We start from the raw sequence: 22308 nt of genomic DNA on the forward strand, positions 1-22308 counted from the left end.
GAGAGAGAGAGAGAGAGAGAGAGAGAGAGAGAGAGAGAGAGAGAGAGTTTAGAATAGAGTTAGAAATTATACCGGTTTAGGAAATTGGCAGTAGTAAATTCTCTATGGTCCATAACCTCAGTAGTTTTAAGTTTACAATGCCAGGCATGAATTCTGTCTTGTGGATCAGACCTTAAGTCCAATTAAATAGTTGCTGATTATCCCTAAAATATAAGTGCCATTACTGCACCACTGAGGACATCTTGCTATGTTGGTCATTATTGTGATCCATGGGTAGGAATTCACTGGTTTTCCTTTTTGGCAGCTTGTAGGCATCTTTGGATAATTTAGTTCCATGGATTCTTAGGCTTGGTCTTTTGATCATGTCCTGGACTTCTGGGTTATTGTGATCATTTTTATCTAGATTTGTCCACATTGGTGCTTGGGTGTGGCATTTCCTTGACCTTGTACTATATTCCTCTTTCTTCTGCTTGCTTGAGTCTATTTGGTTGCTTGAGCTTTTCATTTTCCAGCGTTTGTGTTATTTTCCTACTTTAATACCAACTTCCTTGCTGACTCTTTCTAGTATGCTGCCTAGTTTCTCATCCACTTTGATTAATTTTTTTCCTCTATGTTGCTGGATTTCCCCTCTAGTCTTTCTCCTCATTATTCTTCATTCTTTCTCTTAGTTTTTCCTTACTAAGTACACGAACATTTTATAGTCCATAAAAATAACTGTGTGTTTTAGTTACTGACCTGAAAGTCTAGCTGTCAGAAGGATAAATAATAAATAGAAGAATCCAGACATGGAGCAGAGGGGAAATATAGAGGAGAGGGGATGGGCATTAATGCAAGATGTCCGGATGGGTACGGAGTCAGTTGTACAGCCCAACACATACCTGTCACTGCAAAGTGACTAGTTTGAGGTCTACTTCAGCAGCTCTTCAGTTAAATGACACCTTATTTCCTAATGTGTATACACCTGGGATCTGGAAGTGTGCTGGATCACAAAAAAAAATCACTTATTTCTTATCAGAGCATCCTCAGAATTGTACTGAACACATCTTTTGTGAGGAATATTCTGCTGGTGACTGAAAAGGGATGTGGAATACAGAACAGGGCAAACAGGTGGCCTACAAACATAGTTCAAAAATAAATAGTCTCTACCTAAGTGCAGATAATGGCGGCTACCATAGCAATAGGGAAGCTTTAACTCTAGCGTTAATTAAGCATTTTAGGTTAAAAGGTTGTTTATCTTGTGGCCTGGAAAAAAACAGACATCGTGTTGCTATAACTGAATACTTAACAAGAGGTTCTACTTAACATCAATATACGTGGAAGAGACGGCTTTTTATGGGTTTCAGTATATGGATAATTGAGTTGTATGAATACGAAATGTGTACAGTAAATTAAGACTAATGTGCATCGGTGGAGAAAAACCTATTAGCATTCATTAGTTAGTCCTGTTTATGATTATTTGTTAACTGACAAAAAGCCTAAAGCTAAGGGCCTCTCATGCAAGCCAGAAGAATGAGTCATTCAAGCCAATTTTCTGAAACTCAACTACAGTACTTTCCTTCAATTTTCTCTGCCATTTCTTTGTTGTTGTTCTTCTTGGCTTTTTTGAAACAGTCTCAGATAGCTAAGGCTGACCTTGAACTCCCTTCACTAGTATGTGTAGTTACATGTGGCTTAGTAAATAATTTAAGGCAAGCAGTAGTGTCTATGAAGCAATAATGCTAATAACAAGGAAACAACAGTGTAATCCTAATTAATTTGCTATGAATTGTTCTCTATTTGTCATTTTTAGGTTGTTTTATATTGAATGGTTGTCCATGTAGTGGAAAAGTGTGTGTGTGTGTGTGTGTGTGTGTGTGTGTGTGTGTGTGTGAGAATTGGCTAGACTTTAATTTCTCAAAGGTTCATTTTTTTTTTAAAAAAAAAAGAATGCTGGGTTATCAGCAATATATTTAATAAGTCTGTGATTTACCCAGAATTTCAGTTTATTTTATGGAGCTTTAAAAAAAATCCTGAATCAATATATATTTTTTTCTTTGAACTCAAAAGATTCTACCTGACAGTTCACAAAAGCTGAGCAACCTAAAGCAATATTCTAACTTCCATGGTGTGGGCATGGGTTCAGAGACTATGATAAAAGACTGAGGGAAAAGGTTAGAATGGAAGAAATTATAAACATAGCCGTAGTGAAAGTCAGCCCCTAGCGATCTCACTTAGAGGCTTCTATCCCCTAAGAATTGTATGATTTAATCATCCTTACTTCCCATATTCCCCAAAACACTTAATGTGGGTGGGCTGGATTTTTATTTAACCAGATCTCTCAGTGGGCATATAAACTTTAGACAATAATTCCCTTCTGGGGCTGGGAGCTGAGAGCTTTTTTTAATTTGTGTATCTCTGCCACTTAGTGTGTTTATTGTTCTGTGCATGCTAAAGTACATTAAGCGCTTGGGGAATAGGTTAATGATGGATGAGATGTCCCCATTACTCTAGATGGAATTAATAGCCTAACAGGTGGAATTCACTTCTGCAGTAAGTAGAACATTATGTACAAAATTCACTAGAAAGCCAGGTCTTCGGGGCCCTTCTGAGTTGCTTTGCCTATCCTAGTGGCTCTGGCTCCTAGTTTTGTTTTCAGAGCCCCCCAGCCTGAAAACTTCTTCTGCCAAGATTACCCTGCTCACGGGGAATGTTTAGATTGTGGTAGATTAGTAAACACATTCCTAGCTTTTGCCGAATGCCCTTGGCAAGTAGTATGCTAGGAATGTGTTGAAGAGATGAAGATAATCTACTTTGTACTTACTTCATATGTTTAGAATTAGGGATGCTGATTACAGAATTTTGAGCTGGAAGTCACCATTCAGGTTTTTCAGTATCAACCTCCTTGTTATAATAATCAGAACTCATACTGAGTTAAGAACGCTGAGCCCTCAAACAGGTGATGAATCAGGTGAGGTGGGTGCTTTTGCTCTCTACAGTTTGCATATAAGGCAATTTGATGGCATAATATTAGGTAACCTCAGGATCTCACAGCTAGAAAGGAGTAGAACCAGAATTCAAACACAAGTTTGATTTCAAAGCCTGTGTAAAGGAAGGAAAAGATTTGCCAACTTTTGATAGAGCTCTGACTTGTATGCACATTTTGCAATGCCATGAAGCTGCTTCAGCTACTGTATGGACTTCCTTCTAAGCATCCCTTTATTTTTCAGAAATACTGTCTTCCCAGATTCATTCTTTTAGGGAGGAATTGCCTTATATCTATCTTGCCTCCTTTCTCAAGAGCCTTCAGTAACCTGTGATCAGCTCTTCTTGGAACTAAATGGAACTATTTCCCAATCCTACTTGTGGCTACAAGGTTGGGAGAAGTCAGGACATAAAATTACGGGGCAGAAGTCCCCTCACCACCTGCTTTCTGTTTTGTTCTCTGCAACACAGATTGAAGATGGAGGCAAGGCGGCCTTGTCCCAGAAGATGCGGACTGGTGATGAGCTGGTGAATATCAATGGCACTCCATTGTATGGCTCCCGCCAAGAGGCCCTCATCCTTATCAAAGGCTCCTTCAGGATCCTCAAGCTGATTGTCAGGAGGTAAGGCAGAGGCACAGAGGCCATTGAAAAGTACTCTGTCATTATCATCAAGAAGACAGGTATTTCGTTTGAGCAGAATTGTGCAGACAACTAAAGCAGAATGGACAAAGGGCCTTTGGTTCATATTTTGACACTGCCATATACTCACTGCACGCATTCATGTAAATGCTTCTTGAGAACTCATTTGGTATTCTGAGGATTCACTGACTCAAAACATGCAAGGTACTTCTACTCTAGGCGTCCAGAGCTCAGACTTTTCCTTTTCAGTGGTTAGTTTCCTTTTTTTAATCTTATATACATGCCAAAGTTTCTACATCATTGTTATTAAAAAGTGATTATTATAATGCATCATATCATATGGTATAAATTATTTACAATATACTATTAGAGGGAAATGCAAATTACCTTCTATGATCTTTCTTTCTCCCTCTGGCTACTGCTGTTTTCTTCCTATTCATTTTAGTCTCAAAAGCAGAGTCTATCCTTCCTTCCTACATGTACCTTTTTACCTTCCATTAACTCTAAGATCCCTGTGGTCTGAACTTAGTATCTGTAATTCAAGTGTAATGACTATCAAACTCACAAAATGTTTCCTTATTGTAAGAGCCAGTAGATTATTTTCAGTCTTTATCATATATGACATCAGAAAGGACATTTGATTCAGTTGGTCCACATTATGAAACACCTTTATGAAACTCTGACTTTTATCATAGTCTGTTTATGACCTTGCGTCCTACGTTTTTGGTTTCTATTTTAACTGGACTGGACTCCTTCATTACTTGACCATTACTTTGACCATGCCTTAAATATTGTGGCTTTGGCCATTCTACATTTTCTAACTTCATCATAATATAGAAATTAGTATATGGAAATTTTCACCAGCTCCTCTTGTTTCAATTTGTATCTATATGTGGATGATTCTGTCTCTTCTGCCCCAAACCATATAACCAGTTTCCTCTTGGACATTTACACTGAGATGTACCTATAGTATTCCAAGTACACTATGTTACTTCAAGCCTAACACATCACCTTATTGTCCATAAAAGCTTCCTATCTCCATGACACCCCAGCAACCAAGCCAGAAGGTGAGCTAGCATCAATTCTTTTATTGATCTCATGTAATAGTCAGTTTATCTAGTCTTTTCCTAAAAGAGAAAAGGTAACAGTTTTGGGTTACACTGGGAGGATTATATAGCATCCTGTTGGTTTACTGCATGATCTTCTGGTACCTAGCATTAAGTCGTCCCTTTCCAGATGTAGGCATCATAATAAGTAGTGGTGTATACTACATAATAGCTACAACTATCACTGATTCCATTTTGTATGAAGGGTTGCTTTGCCTATCCTAGGGATGGAATCTAAGGCCTTGACTGTGCTAGTCAAGTCTTTTCCACTATGAGTTGGTTATGATTTATATTTTAAGACTTAATGGAGGGATCACTTCATACGAGTTCTTCCTTATGTGATAGGCTCATGGATGTTACTCCTTTGTTCTATCACATGGAGATTTGGGTTCCTTGAATAGTGTTATTATTGTGAAGATGAAATGATGTAACTTATACAAAATGCTTTTTTACGTAATGGTTTTTCCTTTCCAAGCACTAAGCAGATCTGAACGTGCTTAGCTTCCAAGATAAGGTGGTTTGATCATAGATACATAATGCTTGGTCAGGGAATTTCAGTTTGCTTCTCTGAGGTAAAAGAGAAACAATCGGGTAGGCAAACACTGTTAGATGGGAAATATATTAGAACTTGAGCGTACACTGTATCCTAGTCTACAGAGTATGATTTACTGGGAACACAATTAGGGGCAGCCAATATCTGAACAGAAAACAATACTCTTGGTGAGATGCTGGTTGTAGAGAGGCGAACACTTTTAGAGTATGAATACCATCAGAGAAGTGTGAGTTTACTCCCACAGATGAGTGTGAACACGTGGGACGGGGTGGGGGGGTTAACCTCTCACCTTGTCTTCATTCTTTCTACTAGCACTAGTTGCCACTACAAACCATCACTTAGGAGTGGCTATAGTCATAAACTTGGAGATAGCAGGGACCTTTGGTGTTCATGGTGTGAAAAGCTCTGGCTTCAGTACCTGCCAACCTTTTCTCCCTTTGCAGCACCTCCACCACTTCAGCCCGTTCTACTTGAAGTACTCAGTGCATAATTTATGAAGTGGTGCTGCCCTCTTGTGGAAAACTTAACCTTCCCTTCTGGTCTGCTGTGGGCATGGTGTAGGAAGCTATAGTTCCTACTTCAGTCCCAGTTTCCCCTCCAGTTTATGAAAGAGGTCTTCGTTCGTCATAAATTGGCACATAAAAGAAGTGCGATGTGCTTATACTTTATAAGTGTTCATCTTATTGACTTAGACATGAGTAAACCATGGCTTACATGGTTTAAGTAAATCACTGCCAATGCTGGGCTTTAGGTCTTGCCTTAAGTCCTTTGAAGTTCATGAGCATTCAAAGAGACTTTAGAAGATGGCTTATTCTGAAAATCCAATCCAACTGTCTCTGTCTCTGTCTCTCTCTCTCTCTCCCTCCCTCTCTCCCTCCCCCTCCTCTCTATCTGTCTATCGTGTGCGCATGTGTGCATGTGTGCAAGTCCAGGGCCTTGTATATGCTAGGCAAGCATCTCTGAGCCTCCTCTTGTCTCACTTTCCTCCAATGTAAGTCATTTCAAGCCATGACATGTCTAACGTGTCCTAAACCTCTCTTGTTCTGTCTTAATTCAATCACTCTTGCTTTCTCACCTGTACTATTTTGAGCGCCTTCCCACTGACTTCTCAGCATTCAGTTTCATCTCTTTCCAATCAATCCATGTTCTGAAAAGGCATCTTAGCTGGCCACTTTTCTACTTGACAAGAGTTAAAAAAAAATAAGAACCGTAATGCTGTGCTGTTTTCAGAAGGTTTATTTTATATGGATAAACTATTAAATCACATTAAAGACATCATAGTCTAAGTTGTTTTGAATATTTTGTTAATTATTTAAGAATTTTATGCATTGTATTTTGATCATATTCATTTCCTCCCTCTCTATTCCTAGATCCGGTACCCCAATTCTAGATCCACCCATCTTTGTACCTTCATGGATTTTTAAAATAATTACCAATCCAATTAATGCTGCCTGTGTACTCCTGACTGTATGGTCATCTAGTGGACTGTTCTTGATCTGCCAAGGGTCATACTCTTAAAGAATCTACCTTTTCCTCTCTTAGCAGCTATTGAGTACCACCAGCTCCTCAGCTAGGGCTAGGATTCTGTGACTGAGTGACCATTTTGAACTAAAAATCATGATATTTAAATATATGAAGTAGACAGTGTTACTACTGTAAAAAGAACAATTATGAAAATATCTCTATTGAAGACATTGATAAGACTTAAGTTTGAAAACAAAACCAAAATGCAAACACTTGGAAAAATTGAAAACCATGTCATTCATTCTAATTAATGCAATTTATAAATATTTTATAGCTAGTTTACTATTTTCAAGTATTCATGGAACATCTAACAATGATTACATGATATGCTGCAGAGAAAATATATGCAAATTTTTAGCACCAGAAGTGACATTGTCTTTGTTTCTGATAATAATGTACAAATTTTACAAATTTAAACAAAAATCTTTAAGAGCTTTAATACATCAGAACACATTTGCATGCAAATATCAGGTCAGAGAAAAATAGCAAACTGATAAAAATAATAAAGGTGGGAGCATGACTAGTCAAAACTTTGAGATTAATATTCAGAAGTAAATTTATAACATTAGATGCTTTATTAAAAATGAAGAATATAATTACATATCTAAGGATCTAATATAATATTGATGCCAAGGGCTTGATTTGGGGGAGTAGGAAGATAGATTCAATAGATAAGCCTCTACCAAATTTAATCAAGTAAACAAAGATGAATCATAAATAAAATGTAAATGATACGTGATAAATATCATCATAGAATTAGTTTCTGGAGTTAACTACAGATTACAATGGCTATATTTTAGGAAATCTTGAAATCACAAAGAAATTTAACATATCTATTTCAGTTTTAAATGCCAAAATTATTGAGAAGCTGTATAATAAAAGGATTTTGAAAACAACACTTAATACCCAAACAGAAATTTCCAGAAGTAATTTGGGTTCACATACTTTGAATCGGTGAATACCTTCAAAGTTTTTGAAAAAACCTAGGCTCTATCACAAGGTTATACATCTGAGAATGTTACAGAATTATTCAGGTTGTTTTGGAAGCCAGCATTACTTTGGTACTAGAACCCAATGCACTGTTCCCACATAGGATCCTCTAATTATTGAGTTTTGATACAAAGTACATAACTATGAGCCTATGAAATATAATTTAGAACCATAGGATAATAGTTCATTTCAAGTGCCAAAAAGATAGTTTTTGAAAAAAGGTAAAATCTTGACTCATACAGACTTAGAAATGAACATATGTTGGACTTTAACTCTAATGAGCAAACTGTAAGGTGTTGGAATCAGTTTAAAGGTGAAGTCAAAGAAAAATTTAATTTAAAGGTAACACTAGAATGCAATAGCCAGTTAAAAGCTACACAAAGAAAGACCTCCCACTCACAGTATCAGCTACATATGTAAAACACTTGACAGTGCCCTTAAAAAGAAATATGCATGTCATATAAAGGCCATATATGAATGACTTTTCAAAACAAAATTTCCACTGAAAATGTGCACAAATAATTTTGATTATGTGAATAGCCCGAAGACATTGCATAAAGTGATAGTTAAATAGCTGATGATACATATCCTTGGTAGAGCACTTGCCTGCCATATGTGAAGCCCCAGGTTCAGTTTTCCATTCTCAGTATCACAATGCAAAACAAAGAAAAGCTCAGTGGTAGAGTGCCTACTTAGTACAAGGCCCTTGGCTCATTGCCCAGCAGCAAAAATCAATAAACAAACAAGCAAACAGACAGACAGACAGATAGACAGACAAACTAAGCCTAGAGGGCAAAGGAAGAAAAGAAAAATAATGGATAAAAATACAATATTGTGATAAGTTTTTGTTGTTGATTTGTTTTTTGTTGTTGTGTTTTTTTTCCAATTATACTATTTTGTTTTGACACATGTGGTGGCCTATGTCTATAATCCCAGTACTTATGGTTGTGGGACTTGGGAAGTGGAGACAGGAGAATCAGGAGTTCAAGGGCAGCCTTAGGTACATAGTGAAGTCAAGATCAGCCTAGGCAACATAAGGCTCTTGTTTCAAAACAAAACAAAAATCCTAGAAATAATTAAATGAGCAGAATCTTCACTTGCCCTGGTCTAGTTACTCCTCTACTCTGTTGGGATATCCTTTATTTTTTAAAATTTACAGCAGTCTTTATTATTCTATTTTCTTTATAAACATTATCAGTCAACCTCCAGATCATGTTTCCATTTGTATGATGCACTTTTGCACCTGATTCATGGTCATCTTTTCTATCACAACTTAAGATGCCATACTGAGAAACTCCATTGTTCTTTTAAAGGGCCACACACTTCAGAGTCTTGGGTAGTCATCTTAAGGAATACCTCCTTCTGTAGCAAGAACTTGCTCTCCTGATTGTACAATGGAACTTGCCAACCTCGTCTCCCCTTTTTGAAACAAACTCTTACCCAAGGTGGTCTTGAACTCATGTTCATCCTGCCTCAGCCTCCAGGGTCCTGGTCTTATAGGCATGCAGCACCATAGTTAGCTCTTACAAGCATTTAAGCCAGCAATTATTTATTAAATGCCTGTCTTTTGCTTGAGTCTGCAAACTCAATCATGAAGAACATGGTTTTAGTCCCTGTTCTCATTGACGCCCGATACCCACAGTCTTTCTTGTTCAGAGTTCCTTCGTCACTGAACAGAGAATATAGTTTGTGACTATTATTTCAATTTTTCTCAGGAAGATACATAAATCCATTAGAGAGAAAATAATTATATGATAGATGTTTTAGAATTGGTACTCATTAGTGAGTATCACATAGGAAGTTGTTACAAATGCATTTTATTGGATGCTATATTGGGTCTAATGAGTGAAAACTCTCGGTTAGTGGGAGCTCTTCCAGTTACATATTTTAATCACATTTCTAAATGAAAAGCCAACAGTTTGAGAAACACTGCCTTGAGGCATCAGGGTTCAATTCTCTAGAATCAGTGGAGAAAAACTAAATGCAACTCTCCAGTAACAACCTCTTCTCTATTCAGATTCAAATTCGTACGTTCAGAAGACCAATACAGTTTATCACACAGGAAATTCAAATTGTGGCTTTCTAAGCTGCATATGAAACCTGTTGATGAAGGGCTGGTACAAGGGAAGGTGCAATACATGGCCAGAATCCCTGCAGTGGGATGTATATATCTGAACTCATCCTCTAGCCTCATACCCCCCCCCCAGTAGTAGTTGATAGCACCACTATCTACTCGGACATTGAAGTGAGGAACACAGTAGTCCTTTAGTCTTTGCTGTCTTGTCACTGAAAGCTCTATTTGCCCTTTAGACAGTTCCAGAATCTTCACTCTTTATTTTCTCTGTGACTACCCTAGTCCAGTCCCTCCTTGTCTCTTCTCTGAACTATTTATTATTTTCTCAGTTGTCTTAGATCTGTCTACTAAGGTGTTAGTTCAAAGATGAGTCCAGAATACTGATCCAATTATATCCATCCCCTGCCGGAAACTTCTCTGACCTTCCTTGCTCAGAGGGCAGTTAAGACAGTGAGCTATTTATCCCCATCTCTGCTCACACTTGAACTTCGCCTAGCATTCTTGATTGTTTATTTATTCTGAAGCAATGAAGTTTGCAAGAATCTTGGATTTCATGCTGATTATCAACTGTATGATTCTAGATTTTCTACTTCTTACCAGAACTGGCCATTTTCAGTTCTTTTTCTAGATTCCTTCACATTAGCATTCAGAAGCTTGAAAGCAGAGCCCTGGGGGTAACCATTTCTAGGACACTTTTTCTGACACCAGTGGTTGATTCAAGTAGCCCTTCTCTGGCTCCTATAGAATTTTAGTCAGTATCACAATGCATTGGAATAAACTGCTAGTGTATTTTCCCCACAGGATTATTCCAGGGTTTAGTAAGCTAGTCTGATTTACCACCTGTTTATGACAGCCCGCTAACTGAGTATTGTATTATTTATTTGTATTTCTTATTGTATTCTTTGAATATTTCATACATGTATATGATGTATCTTGATCATAACCACCCCTCACTTTTTCCTCCAACTGCCTACCCAGGACCCCATTATCATATCTCCCTTTCAGTTATATATTTCCTTCCTTTCTATATGCACATAGGTGTGAGATCATATACTAGGGCACGAGGAACCTACCTACCAGTGGCCACACCTCCAACCTCCTAAGGAAAAGTAATTATCCATCGCCTAGCAGCCATTAACTGTTAGAAGATCTTCTCAGCTTGGAGTGGGGCCTCAGAACTTCTTTCCCTTTCATTACTGGAATTTCTAACTGGCTTGCTCATGTGAAGATCTTCTGCTCATGTGAAGATCAGCTGCTCTGAGTTCATCTGTGCAACAGCCATATCAAATCCAGAGGCCAGCATTTCCCAACATATCTCTTCATCCTCTGGCTCTTACATTATTTTTCTGCCCCATCTTTTGCAATGTTCCCTAATCTTTGGGGGCAGAGACATTGTTGATATAGGTCTCCTGTCTATGGTTGAGCACACAGATTCTTTTTCCCAGTATTTCAACAGTAATGAGTCTCTATGTTAACTATGATCCACATAATAAGAAGCTTCTCTGACCAAGGTTAGTAGCAGCACAAATCTGTGGACATAAGCATAAATATTTAAAAGGCAGTTTACCATTTAGAAAAATAACATCAATATGTTCTGCCCAAGGGCCTATGACTTCCCTAGACATGGATTTTCACCCATGTCCAAATGTATTTCATCCATGTATATAATACCAGGTATGAATTCCCTCCTGTGGAGCAGGTAAAAAAAACCAATTATGAGAATCATTAGTTAGCCCTCATAAGCAGTCTTGCAGCTATGACACCAGTGAATACATCTTGCCTGGCACATTAGTATTGTAGCATACAGAGTCCAGAGCGCTACAAAATAATGTCTTTTCTCCCCCAGCAGCCTGCAAAACACCTTCCAAAACTACAAAAGCTGGTTAACAGAGAGCTTCCTTGTCAGTTCAAGACTGATGTTCTGTGTCCTGTAGCGGAAGTGTATGATGCCTTCAGCAATATGGTGTTACTATCTAGTTATAGTGGGTGGCCTAAAGCTAATGGTAATGGCCTGTGTTGTTTGGGATGCCTCTGGGGCCTCCCTGACCAATAAGTCATAAGCAAGTATAACCCATATGGTTCAGAAAATTTCTGACAGCTAGGCTACAAGAATCATGAAGGGTGAGGATAGTCTTTATTCATTGTTGTGTCTTTATCATGTAGTGCTTGCTAGTCATAGCTACTTCCCTGTAGCAGACTATGTTAAAAAAAAATCCTTGAGTCTTTTCTATGTCCCTAAAGCAGGATGTAGAAAAAAAATTCTCCAGTCTACTTTGGTTTATAAAACTTAAATATAAAAATGGACATGTATATCATACCCCTATTCCAAGGGCTCTGAAACCATTGTGGAAGAGGAGAGGGACAAAAAAATTGTAAGCCAGAGGTCAGGTTCTGGGCATGCCCAGAACTAAACAGTATCTTCTGGCTATGACAGGACTATATGCAGTCATGAGCTCACAGCAGCAGTGTTTGCCTGCACAGTTGCCACACAGCATCAAGTCAGTCAACATTCCAGTGTGGAGTGGGGAGGGGATAATGAGCCCCCACTCCTAGCTGAGAAGATATTGACAGTTGATGGCTTCTGGGGACTGGAGAGTCAGTTTTCCTTATGGATGTGGCCCTGGATAGGTCTAGCGTGATGATATGTCACCCATAAGAATATGTACAGTACAAAATTGGACTCAATGCATTATAGAAGAAAGAAGGTAAGAATTTAGGAGTAAGTGGTGGAATAGAAGGTGGACTGGGAAAAGTTGGGGGTTCGAAGCAGGAGTAACAGGATCAAAATACATTGTATGCACATATGAAATCCCCAAAGAATTAATAAGAATATTGTATCCTAGAAAATGAATATAAAAATAACTTATATATTTATACTTTTATAAATATTTAGTATCTGTCCCTTTACAAAATAAAAAACTTTGAGGTTCTGTATTTTGGCTAAAAAAGAAAAACCAAAGAGTTTTGTGCATGGCAGGCACTTGATACCACTGAGCCTTAGACCTTCAACTTGCCCATCCTTTCTCTTTGCTATGTTGCTCTTCCACCCAGAAAGTTTTCTGCACTTCTTTGCTAAACCAAAGACTGACCATACACCAGAATGAAGCTTCAACCAAAGGGGCTATGTTGTTAGAAGTACTTGCAATTCCTATTTCATGTAAGTCTCCTGGATTGTACTCCAGAACCCTATGGAGACCTACAATGAGGAAGGCCTTTCCTATGGCCATGGAACTCAAAAGGATGATGTAGCACTAAAAGCCACAATTTCTGTCTACCAATTGGCCTTTCTAATATTTCAGGAGGTTTTCAACACCTTTGCTCTCTCCTCTAGGGAGCCTTCCTGCACTTGAGAGACACAACTCCTTCCTGTACCTGAAGTAAGCCTGGGATTCAATCGTTTACCTTAACTTGGACAACTCTGGATTTAGAAGACTGCCCGATCCTTTCCCCAGCCTTTGCTTGTTCCTGAGCTCCAGATTTTCATTCCAAGATGTGCATTACCTCTGTCCTGATAGCCCATTATACCACCCCCCATGGCATTGTTCCCATCTCTATAAGTCAAATTCACAACAAGAGAATCTCTTCAATTTCTTTTTTATATCCCCAGTCCTTTCTGAGTTCCCTCTGCAGTGTTTCTAATATCCATGTCATCCATCTCCTTCACCTTCTTCCTACTATTGCCTGGGACTCATTACCTCTTATCTGGATGCCCTCCAACCCATTCTTTGCACTTCTGCCAAATTAATCTTCCTAAAGTACATCGAAGTATTTATTTCAATCAGCAATAATTGTTCTTCGGGTAAACCTCATGAGTTATGAGATCTCTATTGTGCCAGCCTGGGTCATGTAATTCCCTTTCTCATATATGCCCCAATTGTCTCCAGAAATAAATACGAGTACTCTGTCCTAGCATAAATGCTCTAGAGCTGGATACACTTGAGTTTTTTTCTATCTTGTCTTCCTGGAATCCAAAAGAGTGCAGCTTCCCTTTTGCACATTCTTTTACCTGTGCTGTGCTGGGGCTCTTACTGTCCTCTTCTTGGAAACTACTTCTCCAATTTCTACTCTCCTCGTTGTGGTCTTGCCAGCATGCCATCCTTTTCCCCCTGATTCTTTTTTCTCTAATACAACAAACCTGCAGGGTTCCTCCCATTTTGGAAATATGTGTTCACCTTTGAATGTATTAAAAACTGTCTCTTTGTGTGCCCCTATACACATAAAGAGTTCACAGTAAATCTGTTTTTTTTCCACTCAGATTTCTATGCTTAATTGGTCAAGTCCTGCTCATTTTTATCTGCTGAAAGTTTCTCCCACTATCTTTTTCTCATTTGTGTAGTGAAGCAGCATCTTAGCATATTAACCTATCTCCAGCCTGAAACAGCATCTTAGCATATTAACCTATCTACCTCCAGCCTGAAACAGCATCTTAGCATATTAACCTATCTCCAGTCTTGTCATTCTCTTTACCTCCTAAATTTAATCTCTGTGTCACAACCAGAGTCATCTTTTGAAATGCAAATCTAGCGATGAACTCATTGCTTGTCAAAACTACCCAAGGTTGCCCATTATGTTCAGGATAAAATCCAAACTCCTTACAATGGTTGAACAGGCTTCTTAATTTTCTGTATCTCCACCATCTGTGCAGAAGCTTGTACTCTAAGTTACAGCCACTTTCAACTGCTCATACTTCTCCAGATCTAGCGTCATTTGTCATATGCCTTGGCCTTTTTCACATCTGTTCCTTCTATTCAAAATCATGACTCTTCTCTCCTTTGCTTTGCTTTGCTTTGCTTTGCTTACTCTTACTCAACCATTCCAAATCAATTTTAAGCTTTCCTTAGCCAGTGCAGCTTTTAAATGGATTCTGTTTTCTCACATAGACAACACTTCTGGTTTCCTGTATTTAGGACTATGATAGCATGCTTGCTTGTCTGTTTTCCCATGTGAGTTTTGGGCAAAATCTATATGGTGATCATTCTTGTATCTTCATCATGGCCATCCCAGTGCCTAGCAAATTGATTACATGTTGAGCATCTACTGTGTGGCTAAGTGAGTTGAAAGTATGTGTGCCAAGCAAGGAAAATGAGAGTTGCTGTTATAAAAAGTAGAAGCCAAGAATGTAGGGGGTATTGAATTTTTAGGTATACAGATACTTGAAAGTTGAGATTGTACATTCAGTAAAGGAAAGATATGAATCAAATATAAGTCAAAAATTTCATAATAGGCTAGATGGAATTATAAGACATTAGTAGTGAGCATTGCACATGACACTTGGTTTTTCCAAGACAGGGTTTCTCTGTGTAGCTATGGCTATCCTAGATCTCACTCTCTAGACCAGGCTAGCCTCAAACTCGCAGAAATCCTCTTGCCTCCACTTTCCAAATGCTGGGATTAAAGGTGTGCACCATTACTGCTTGGATTATATTTGTTATATTAAAAGGAAAATAATTTAATTTTGAAGGTGCAGGATTTGAACCATATAAGGACTCCAAGTAGAAATTATCATAGGCACTTGCAACTGTGGTTCTTGAATTAGTAAAGAAGTTTGTACTCAGTAATTACATGGGAAGCTAATAGGATAGATGGTAATTGAAGCCACAGAGATGGATGGTATTTTCCAGAAACAGAAGTAAAAGAAAATAAATGGGAAAAGTCTAGTACTTAATGCTTGGTGACATATATTAATTAGCTAGGCACAGGGAGAAGATCCTTTCATTAATTAATATGAGAATAATTATTGAATTCATATTCTATCTATGCCAAGTACTATTGTGGAAAGTGAGGATACAGCATTGAACAAACTAATCTTTCCTCACATGAATCTGATCTTCTAATGGAGATAGATAAACAATTACCATAGGGAAGCAGATAATAGTGATAGGTGCTAGGAAAGAAAATGAAGTTTAAGAGCACAGAAATTAGTAAGATAGGGATGCTACTTGGCACCAGCAATAGTGTTGGGTTTGGTGTCTGCATGTGGGATGGATCCGCACATGGGGGAGTGTCTGGATGGCCTTTCCTTCAGTCTCTGTTCCACGTTTTGTCCCTGTGTTTCCTCTGGACAGAAACATTTCTGGGTTAATAATTTTGAGATGGGTGGGTGGCCCTTTTCCTCCACTGGGGTCCATGCCTGTCTACTGGAGTTGGTCTCTAGAGGCTGTTCCTCCCCTTTGTGGCTTATTTCGGCTAAAGTCATTCCTGTTGGGTCCTGTGGGAACCTCTTGCTGACTTTCTAGTGGCTACCCCCAGTTCCCCACGCCCCACTGCTACATATTTCTAGTCGATTTCCTGACCCTCTGGACTTCTCTCCTGTCCCTTCCAATACCTGGTCCTGTCCCCCTTTCCTCCCTCCTTTCTCCCTCCCAGGTCCCTCCCTCTCTCCTTCTATCTCCTGTGATTATTTTGTTCCCCCTTCTATGTAGGATTGAAGCATTCACACTTTGGTCTTTCTTCTTCTTAAGCTCCATATGGTTTGTGAGTTGTACCAGCACCTGACCAATACAGATGCAGATGCTCCCAGCCAACCATCAGACTGAGCACAGGGACCCTAAAGGAAGAGCTAGGAAAAGGACAGAAGGAGCTGAAGGGGATTGCAACCCCATAGGAAGAATGATATCAACTAACCAGACCACCCAGCACTCCCAGAGATTAAACCACCAACCAAAGAGTGTACATAGAGGGATCCATGGTTCCAGATATATATGAAGCAGAGGATGGCCTTGTCTGACATTTGTGGGAGAGGAGGCCCTTGGTCCTGTGGAGGCTTGATGCCCCAATGTAGGGGGATGCTAGAGTAGTGAGGCAGGAGGAGGTGAGTGGGTGGAGGAGCACCCTCCTAGAGGCAAAGAGGAGGGGAAAGAGGGGGGATGTGATGAGGAGTTTGTGGAGGGGTAACTGGGAAGGGGAATATCATTTGAAATGTAAATGAATAAAATGATTAATAAAAAAGGATACAGATGCTAGAGGCAACAGTAATAGAAACTTTAACTAGGCCAGGGATGGTCCCTCTGCAGGTGTGGGGTGTGTGTGTGTGTGTACATGTACATGGAGGCCATAGGTTAAATTAGGCATCCTTCTGTCATTCTCCAGCTTATTTTTTGAGATAGGATCTTTCTCTAAACCCAGAGCTCACCAACTGCTTAGATGGTCTGGCCAGAGAGCTTTAGGGATCCACCTGCACAGTAGTATTATAGACACGTGCCCCCACCCCTGACTTTCACATCAGTCTGAGTGAGCTGAACTCAGATCCTCTTGCTTGCATGTTAGGTACGTTGCCAATTGAGCTATCTTCTCAGCCTCTATCTGAAGATTTGTAAGTGAAAATTTAAATGATGAGAAAAGTGCAGCTCTATGAAAATCTGGGGAGAAGAACATTTATAAGGTAGAAGAATGTCAAGTATAAAGACCTCTAAATATAGGAAAACATAGTATCAGCAAAGCTTCAAACAAACAAACAAAATAATGAGAAAATTGAAACTGGAATACAGTAACCAAGTAAATGAAATATGAAGACAGTTGAAATTGAAGAAGTAATCAGAAATACACTTGCATAAGGTCTGATAAGAATTCCAAATGTTTTATAATGGGAGGCATGTTGTTAAAGGGTTCCAAACAGGGCAATGTTAAGATGGTTCTGGCTACTGTATAGAAAGAGGGAGCAGGGAGAACGGACGTCAAAAATCTCTCAGAAGATTAATTGCAGTGATTCAGGTAGGAGATGGTGGTTGGTTGACTTAAATTTTGTCAAAAAGATGGCAAAAATTATTAGGATTTACAATTGGTTTCAGAGGACTTGTTGATAAGTGAAGTGTGAGTTGGACAGGGTTATGGCAAAGAATGAAAAAGTAAAGGTTTAATTAAAAAGTCCCTCAATTTAGTCTTGAAAAACTGTACCTTACCAGTTGGTAAGGCAGAAAAGACTGGATGGCGTGGGGAAGATCAACCTAATTGTTTGAATTTTGTGCATATTAAATTTGGCAAGTCTACTAATATTAAGTAATAGAGATATCTAGAGCTCAGCTCAGGAAGTAGGTCAAAATTGAATATCCAAATTTTGGACTTACCTCTAATCACCAAAGATTTGAGAGTAGATGATACCAGAAATGGATTAAATATAAACAGCAGAGAAGAAACATTATTGCACATCCCTTAGACAGGTTGAAAAAGAGTAACAAAAAAAAGAGTAAGTTGAGACAGGGAGATGCTACAAAAACCTCATAGCTCTAATGAAGATACTGATTTCAAAAATAAGGGAATACTCAGATGTGTCCATTGTTGGCGATATACCAATTCTGAGAATTTACTATTGATTTTGGCAGCATAGAGGTTATTAGCATCTTGGACAGTGGAATTTGGAGACAGAAGCCTAAATGGATTGTTTGCTAAACTAATGGGAGGTAAAGAAATGAAGTATTAGTTTAAGAGGCAGTTGGAAGAAATATATAAAAATTTGATTTGCCAATTATTACAATTACTCATTTTATAAAGAGAGAAGTTTTCTTTTAAATAACAACCATACAGTATCTAACTGCTAATGAGACTAATTTCGTAAAAACAGATAAATTGATGCTTTAGAAAGGAAGAAATAATGACAGCGAGGTCTTTCAGAATATTAGAAGTAGAAAAAAAACCCTTTGGTAAACATGAGCACAATTTACTTTTCATAGCAAGGCGAGGAAGGGTTAATTGCTGACATGATAATGGGGAGAGACCTCTTTATATATTGCTTCTGATTTTTAATTAAATAAAAGGGGATACCATCAGCCAAGAGTTTGTGGAGTAAAGAGGTTTAAAATGATAGAAAAAAAAAGGCAGACATGGAGGAAGAAAAGTAGAACAGGGTGGTATCATGCAAGCCAAGGGAGTGGGAAGGAGCGATTCATCAACCACTACTGTCGATTCAAGTATTGCAGTCAAGTTAGATGAACACTGAAAAATATACTATTGGGTTGTGGAATTCAGAGGTTATTAGTTGGTTTTGGAAGAAAAGCTGTTGTTAACATATTAGGAAATGAAATGTGAGTGGGCTGGGTGTGTAACTTAATGGTATATCACTTCCCTAATACCCACAGACCCTCGATTTCATCCCCAGCACCCTCTCCAAAAGGAGAGGCAATTGAAGGTGAGGAATTACACATGTAGACAATTTTTTGTGATATAGGGAGGGTGTGTTAGGCATTGGGCATGATTGGTGAATACTGTACCACTGAGCTGCATTCCCAGATCAACAGTCCTTCTACAAGTAGAAAGTGGCAGAAGTAAGCTGCAGAGCGGAATCTACTTATATCATGTATTAGACTGAGTTTCCTGAGGAAGAGTGACCTACCAAAGTCATACAGCCTTTCTGTAGTCACTTGCCCAAGATATGACTCTGCTGGTTTCCAACAGATGTTAAGTACGAGAGTGAATACATTCACAAATCCTGTACCTATATAAAATCAACAGAATCTCTTAAAGTGTTCTATGAGAAAACTGTCTGTTGTGCCTCTTTCAAAAGATGTGTTTGAAAAAAAGATATCTAAAGACATGTTCCTTTACTGCAGAAGAGCAAAGCAGTAGAGGTGACAAGAGATAGTTCAAATATAATCTAGGGCCTCTAGTACCTACCTTCTCCCTAGAAAAAAATAGACATCTGACAAGCCTAATCCAAGAATTACAAGGGATTAGTTGGTGTTTCTCTGCAGAGAGTAGGAAATACTGATACCCAAAGCTATATTGAGTTACAGTTTCTCCTCAGAGTAGCTTAACAGCCACGGTGAATGGGAGAGGAAAGTGTGTATGGTAGGCTTGTATCTGTATTTGAATGGTGTAAAGTCAGCCACAAATAGGAATTGTATGGAATGAGATCAGGGTAGATCAGATCATGGATAGAGGAAATTGAGACAGTTGTTTAAGCTAACTCTCAGAGAAACTGAATCTTGACAGCAAAAATAATTCTGTGTTGTGGACTAAACTTTGGAAAGAAATTCTGGAACTCCGCCACTGAGTCATTTTAATTATTAACAATTAGACAGGACAATGTCATTGAAAATAATGTAGCATAATACAAGGAGTGGTTTTGCTCTATTCCCAGAGGGGTAGACTGGATGTGACCTAATCGCTTTTTCCTACACTAATTTGGTTGATTGTGTCAGAGAAAAAAACAGGCTGATCATTTTGTTTGTTTTCCTTCTGTTGAATGACTCACACTGGACCACAGGCATCCATAGAAAGAATTCCCATTGATAGGAAGATAACAGAATGTATAATAGGAATCCAGTAGCTTGAAAGGGAGAACTCCCCAAAACTTGAAAAATTAGTCAGGGACCCCGAAAGCACTATAAAGTCAGAACCTTGAGTTATTGACTATCTATCTCTAGGATGTAGCTTCAGTGCCTGGATGACAGACAGCATTTGATGACTGAGTGAGTAAATGAAAAGTTAGCTCATTAATGAATGGTACCTTGGGGGAGAACAGCTAGGAATACCAATATAATAAGATAATGAACTGATAGGCCAGACATGTTATCTTCATGAGTCACCTTCTGATTTCATTTTCAATGATTTCTTCTGAGGATGAAATTAAAGAATTTAGGTAATATACTTGGATTCCAATATATTAAGTTGTATTAGCTCTTTTTTTCCAACTTATCCTCTCATATAAGTCAAAGAAGTTTCTGTTTGTTTTATCACACTGAGAAGAGAGAAAATTATGCTTTGCTCTTTAAAAAAGAATCATAGATATTGATATTAAAAACAGCTTAGCTTAACATTAGCCAATGTCTGCAATAAATTTTAGAGTTATTTAAAAATATTTATTTTCGTTTTGGAGATTATAATGTAATTACATTATTTTCTCCTTTCCTTTCCTCCCCGTGAACTGTCCCAGTATTCCTCCTTGCTCTCTTTTAAATTCATGGCCTCTTTTTGATTAACCGTTGTTACCTGCATATATGTATACATGTGTATAAACACTATCAAGAGAGATGGTCTTTCACCTTGTCTTTTATCAGTCTGCCACAAATCTAAATTAAAATAAAATGACAATGCTCTCCTGGCAGCGTATTTTTATTCTTGGAATTTGTTCAAATACCCGAGGCTGCCTCTCTCAGTGATTAACTGTCCTTCACACCATGTTGGCCACAGCTGATAAGCTAGCCGTTCCCCTAGCCTTGGCTGTTGGTGCTAACCAGTGGGAAAGTCCAAATTTACATGTCTCACTGCCTCACTCTCAAATTTCCTCCTTGTTTTATTTTTGTCCTGCCCCATTAGACAGAATTGCTAGAGAAAAAAAAAGAATAGCTTCATTTAGGAAATGACAGCACTAAGGATAAAAACGTAGATTTTTCTCGCTTTCCTTAAACAGACTTTTTCAGCCTTTTCTCTTTTGCACATCTTCTCTTCCACGTTTGAGCTTTTAATGCTACAGTTAGAAACACCACTTTAATTTAGATACAATAACTGGACTTAATTAACATCCCAGGCCAACTCACTTCCTTTAACAACAGTGTCTGACACATTTTTTTTCCTCTGAAATGTCTTATTTTCCCAGAGTCTCATATCCCTTGCATAGAACAGAATGTTTTGAAAAACAGTCAAACGGTTCTTATCAGAGAGGTAAGTGGTCCTATCCCAACTCTAAAGATGGGTACAGAAAATTTGGTGAGCAATCATGAAAGTGCTAGAAAATTATCAATGGATAGAAAAGCCATTCAAATGAGCACATTGTAAATGAGATTTTTCAACCTGAAGAGATAATGTTTTTGATCCTTAGAAAAATGTCAACGCTTGCTCAATGGTTTAACAAACACAAACAAAGCCTGTTTTTGAGATTATTATTGTTTTGAATGTATTTGTTTGGAATTTTTTGTGTTGTTTGTGAAGCTTCCATTTAAGACGCTATCTTACTATGTAGTCTAGGCTCATCTTAAATTCACAAGCTTCTTTCTCTCTCTTCCTATCTGAGTGCTAGGATTCCAGAGTTGCACCACCCTGCTCAATTTGTTCTTTATATGTTTGTTTCATAAGACAGGAAGAAGTGATTTATGAGCAGCTTTTAAGTACTGAAAATATTCTCTGGAAAAAAATATACCCCTTTAGAATGCCAGGAATTGATTCACATGGCTTCTTCTATCCACCCATTTTTCCTTGTCAACCCTAAGGCCTTCTACCGGCCACTTTATTCTTGACAAATCTTTTTCTTGAAATCCATACCAGAAACACAATTAGTGATACCTACAAGAGAGTGTTTGTCTTGCTTTTCTGTTAAAGACCACAAGACATAGCAACATTTGTAGCAGCAGAGATGTTAGCCAGATCTTCTAGGGGACTTGTAAGCCACTTTGTGTAGTCAATGCTAATGCACTAAGGAAAGCTATGGAATTTTCTTTACTGACTTCAGCAAATTATTTCCTCCCCAGGGAAGTCTTACTGAGACAGAGGAGAAGGGAGTTGGCAGCAATGGCAGAGAAATGAATTAAC

At 38.4% G+C, this 22308-nt stretch overlaps 1 protein-coding gene across 1 annotated transcript in view; it reads left to right on the plus strand.

Annotated features, from left to right (window-relative positions):
• The window catches only part of Shroom4 (shroom family member 4), a 199826-nt gene that overhangs the window by 103738 nt on the left and 73780 nt on the right, over positions 1 to 22308 (plus strand). Inside the window, exon 2 of the mRNA XM_028770835.1 lies at positions 3433 to 3584. Coding sequence (XP_028626668.1) covers positions 3433 to 3584 — 152 coding nt within the window. The remainder of the gene's footprint in view (positions 1 to 3432; positions 3585 to 22308) is intronic.

Source organism: Grammomys surdaster, unplaced genomic scaffold (genome assembly GCF_004785775.1).
Source record: "Grammomys surdaster isolate TR1022 unplaced genomic scaffold, NIH_TR_1.0 204, whole genome shotgun sequence".
Taxonomy (NCBI): domain Eukaryota; kingdom Metazoa; phylum Chordata; class Mammalia; order Rodentia; family Muridae; genus Grammomys; species Grammomys surdaster.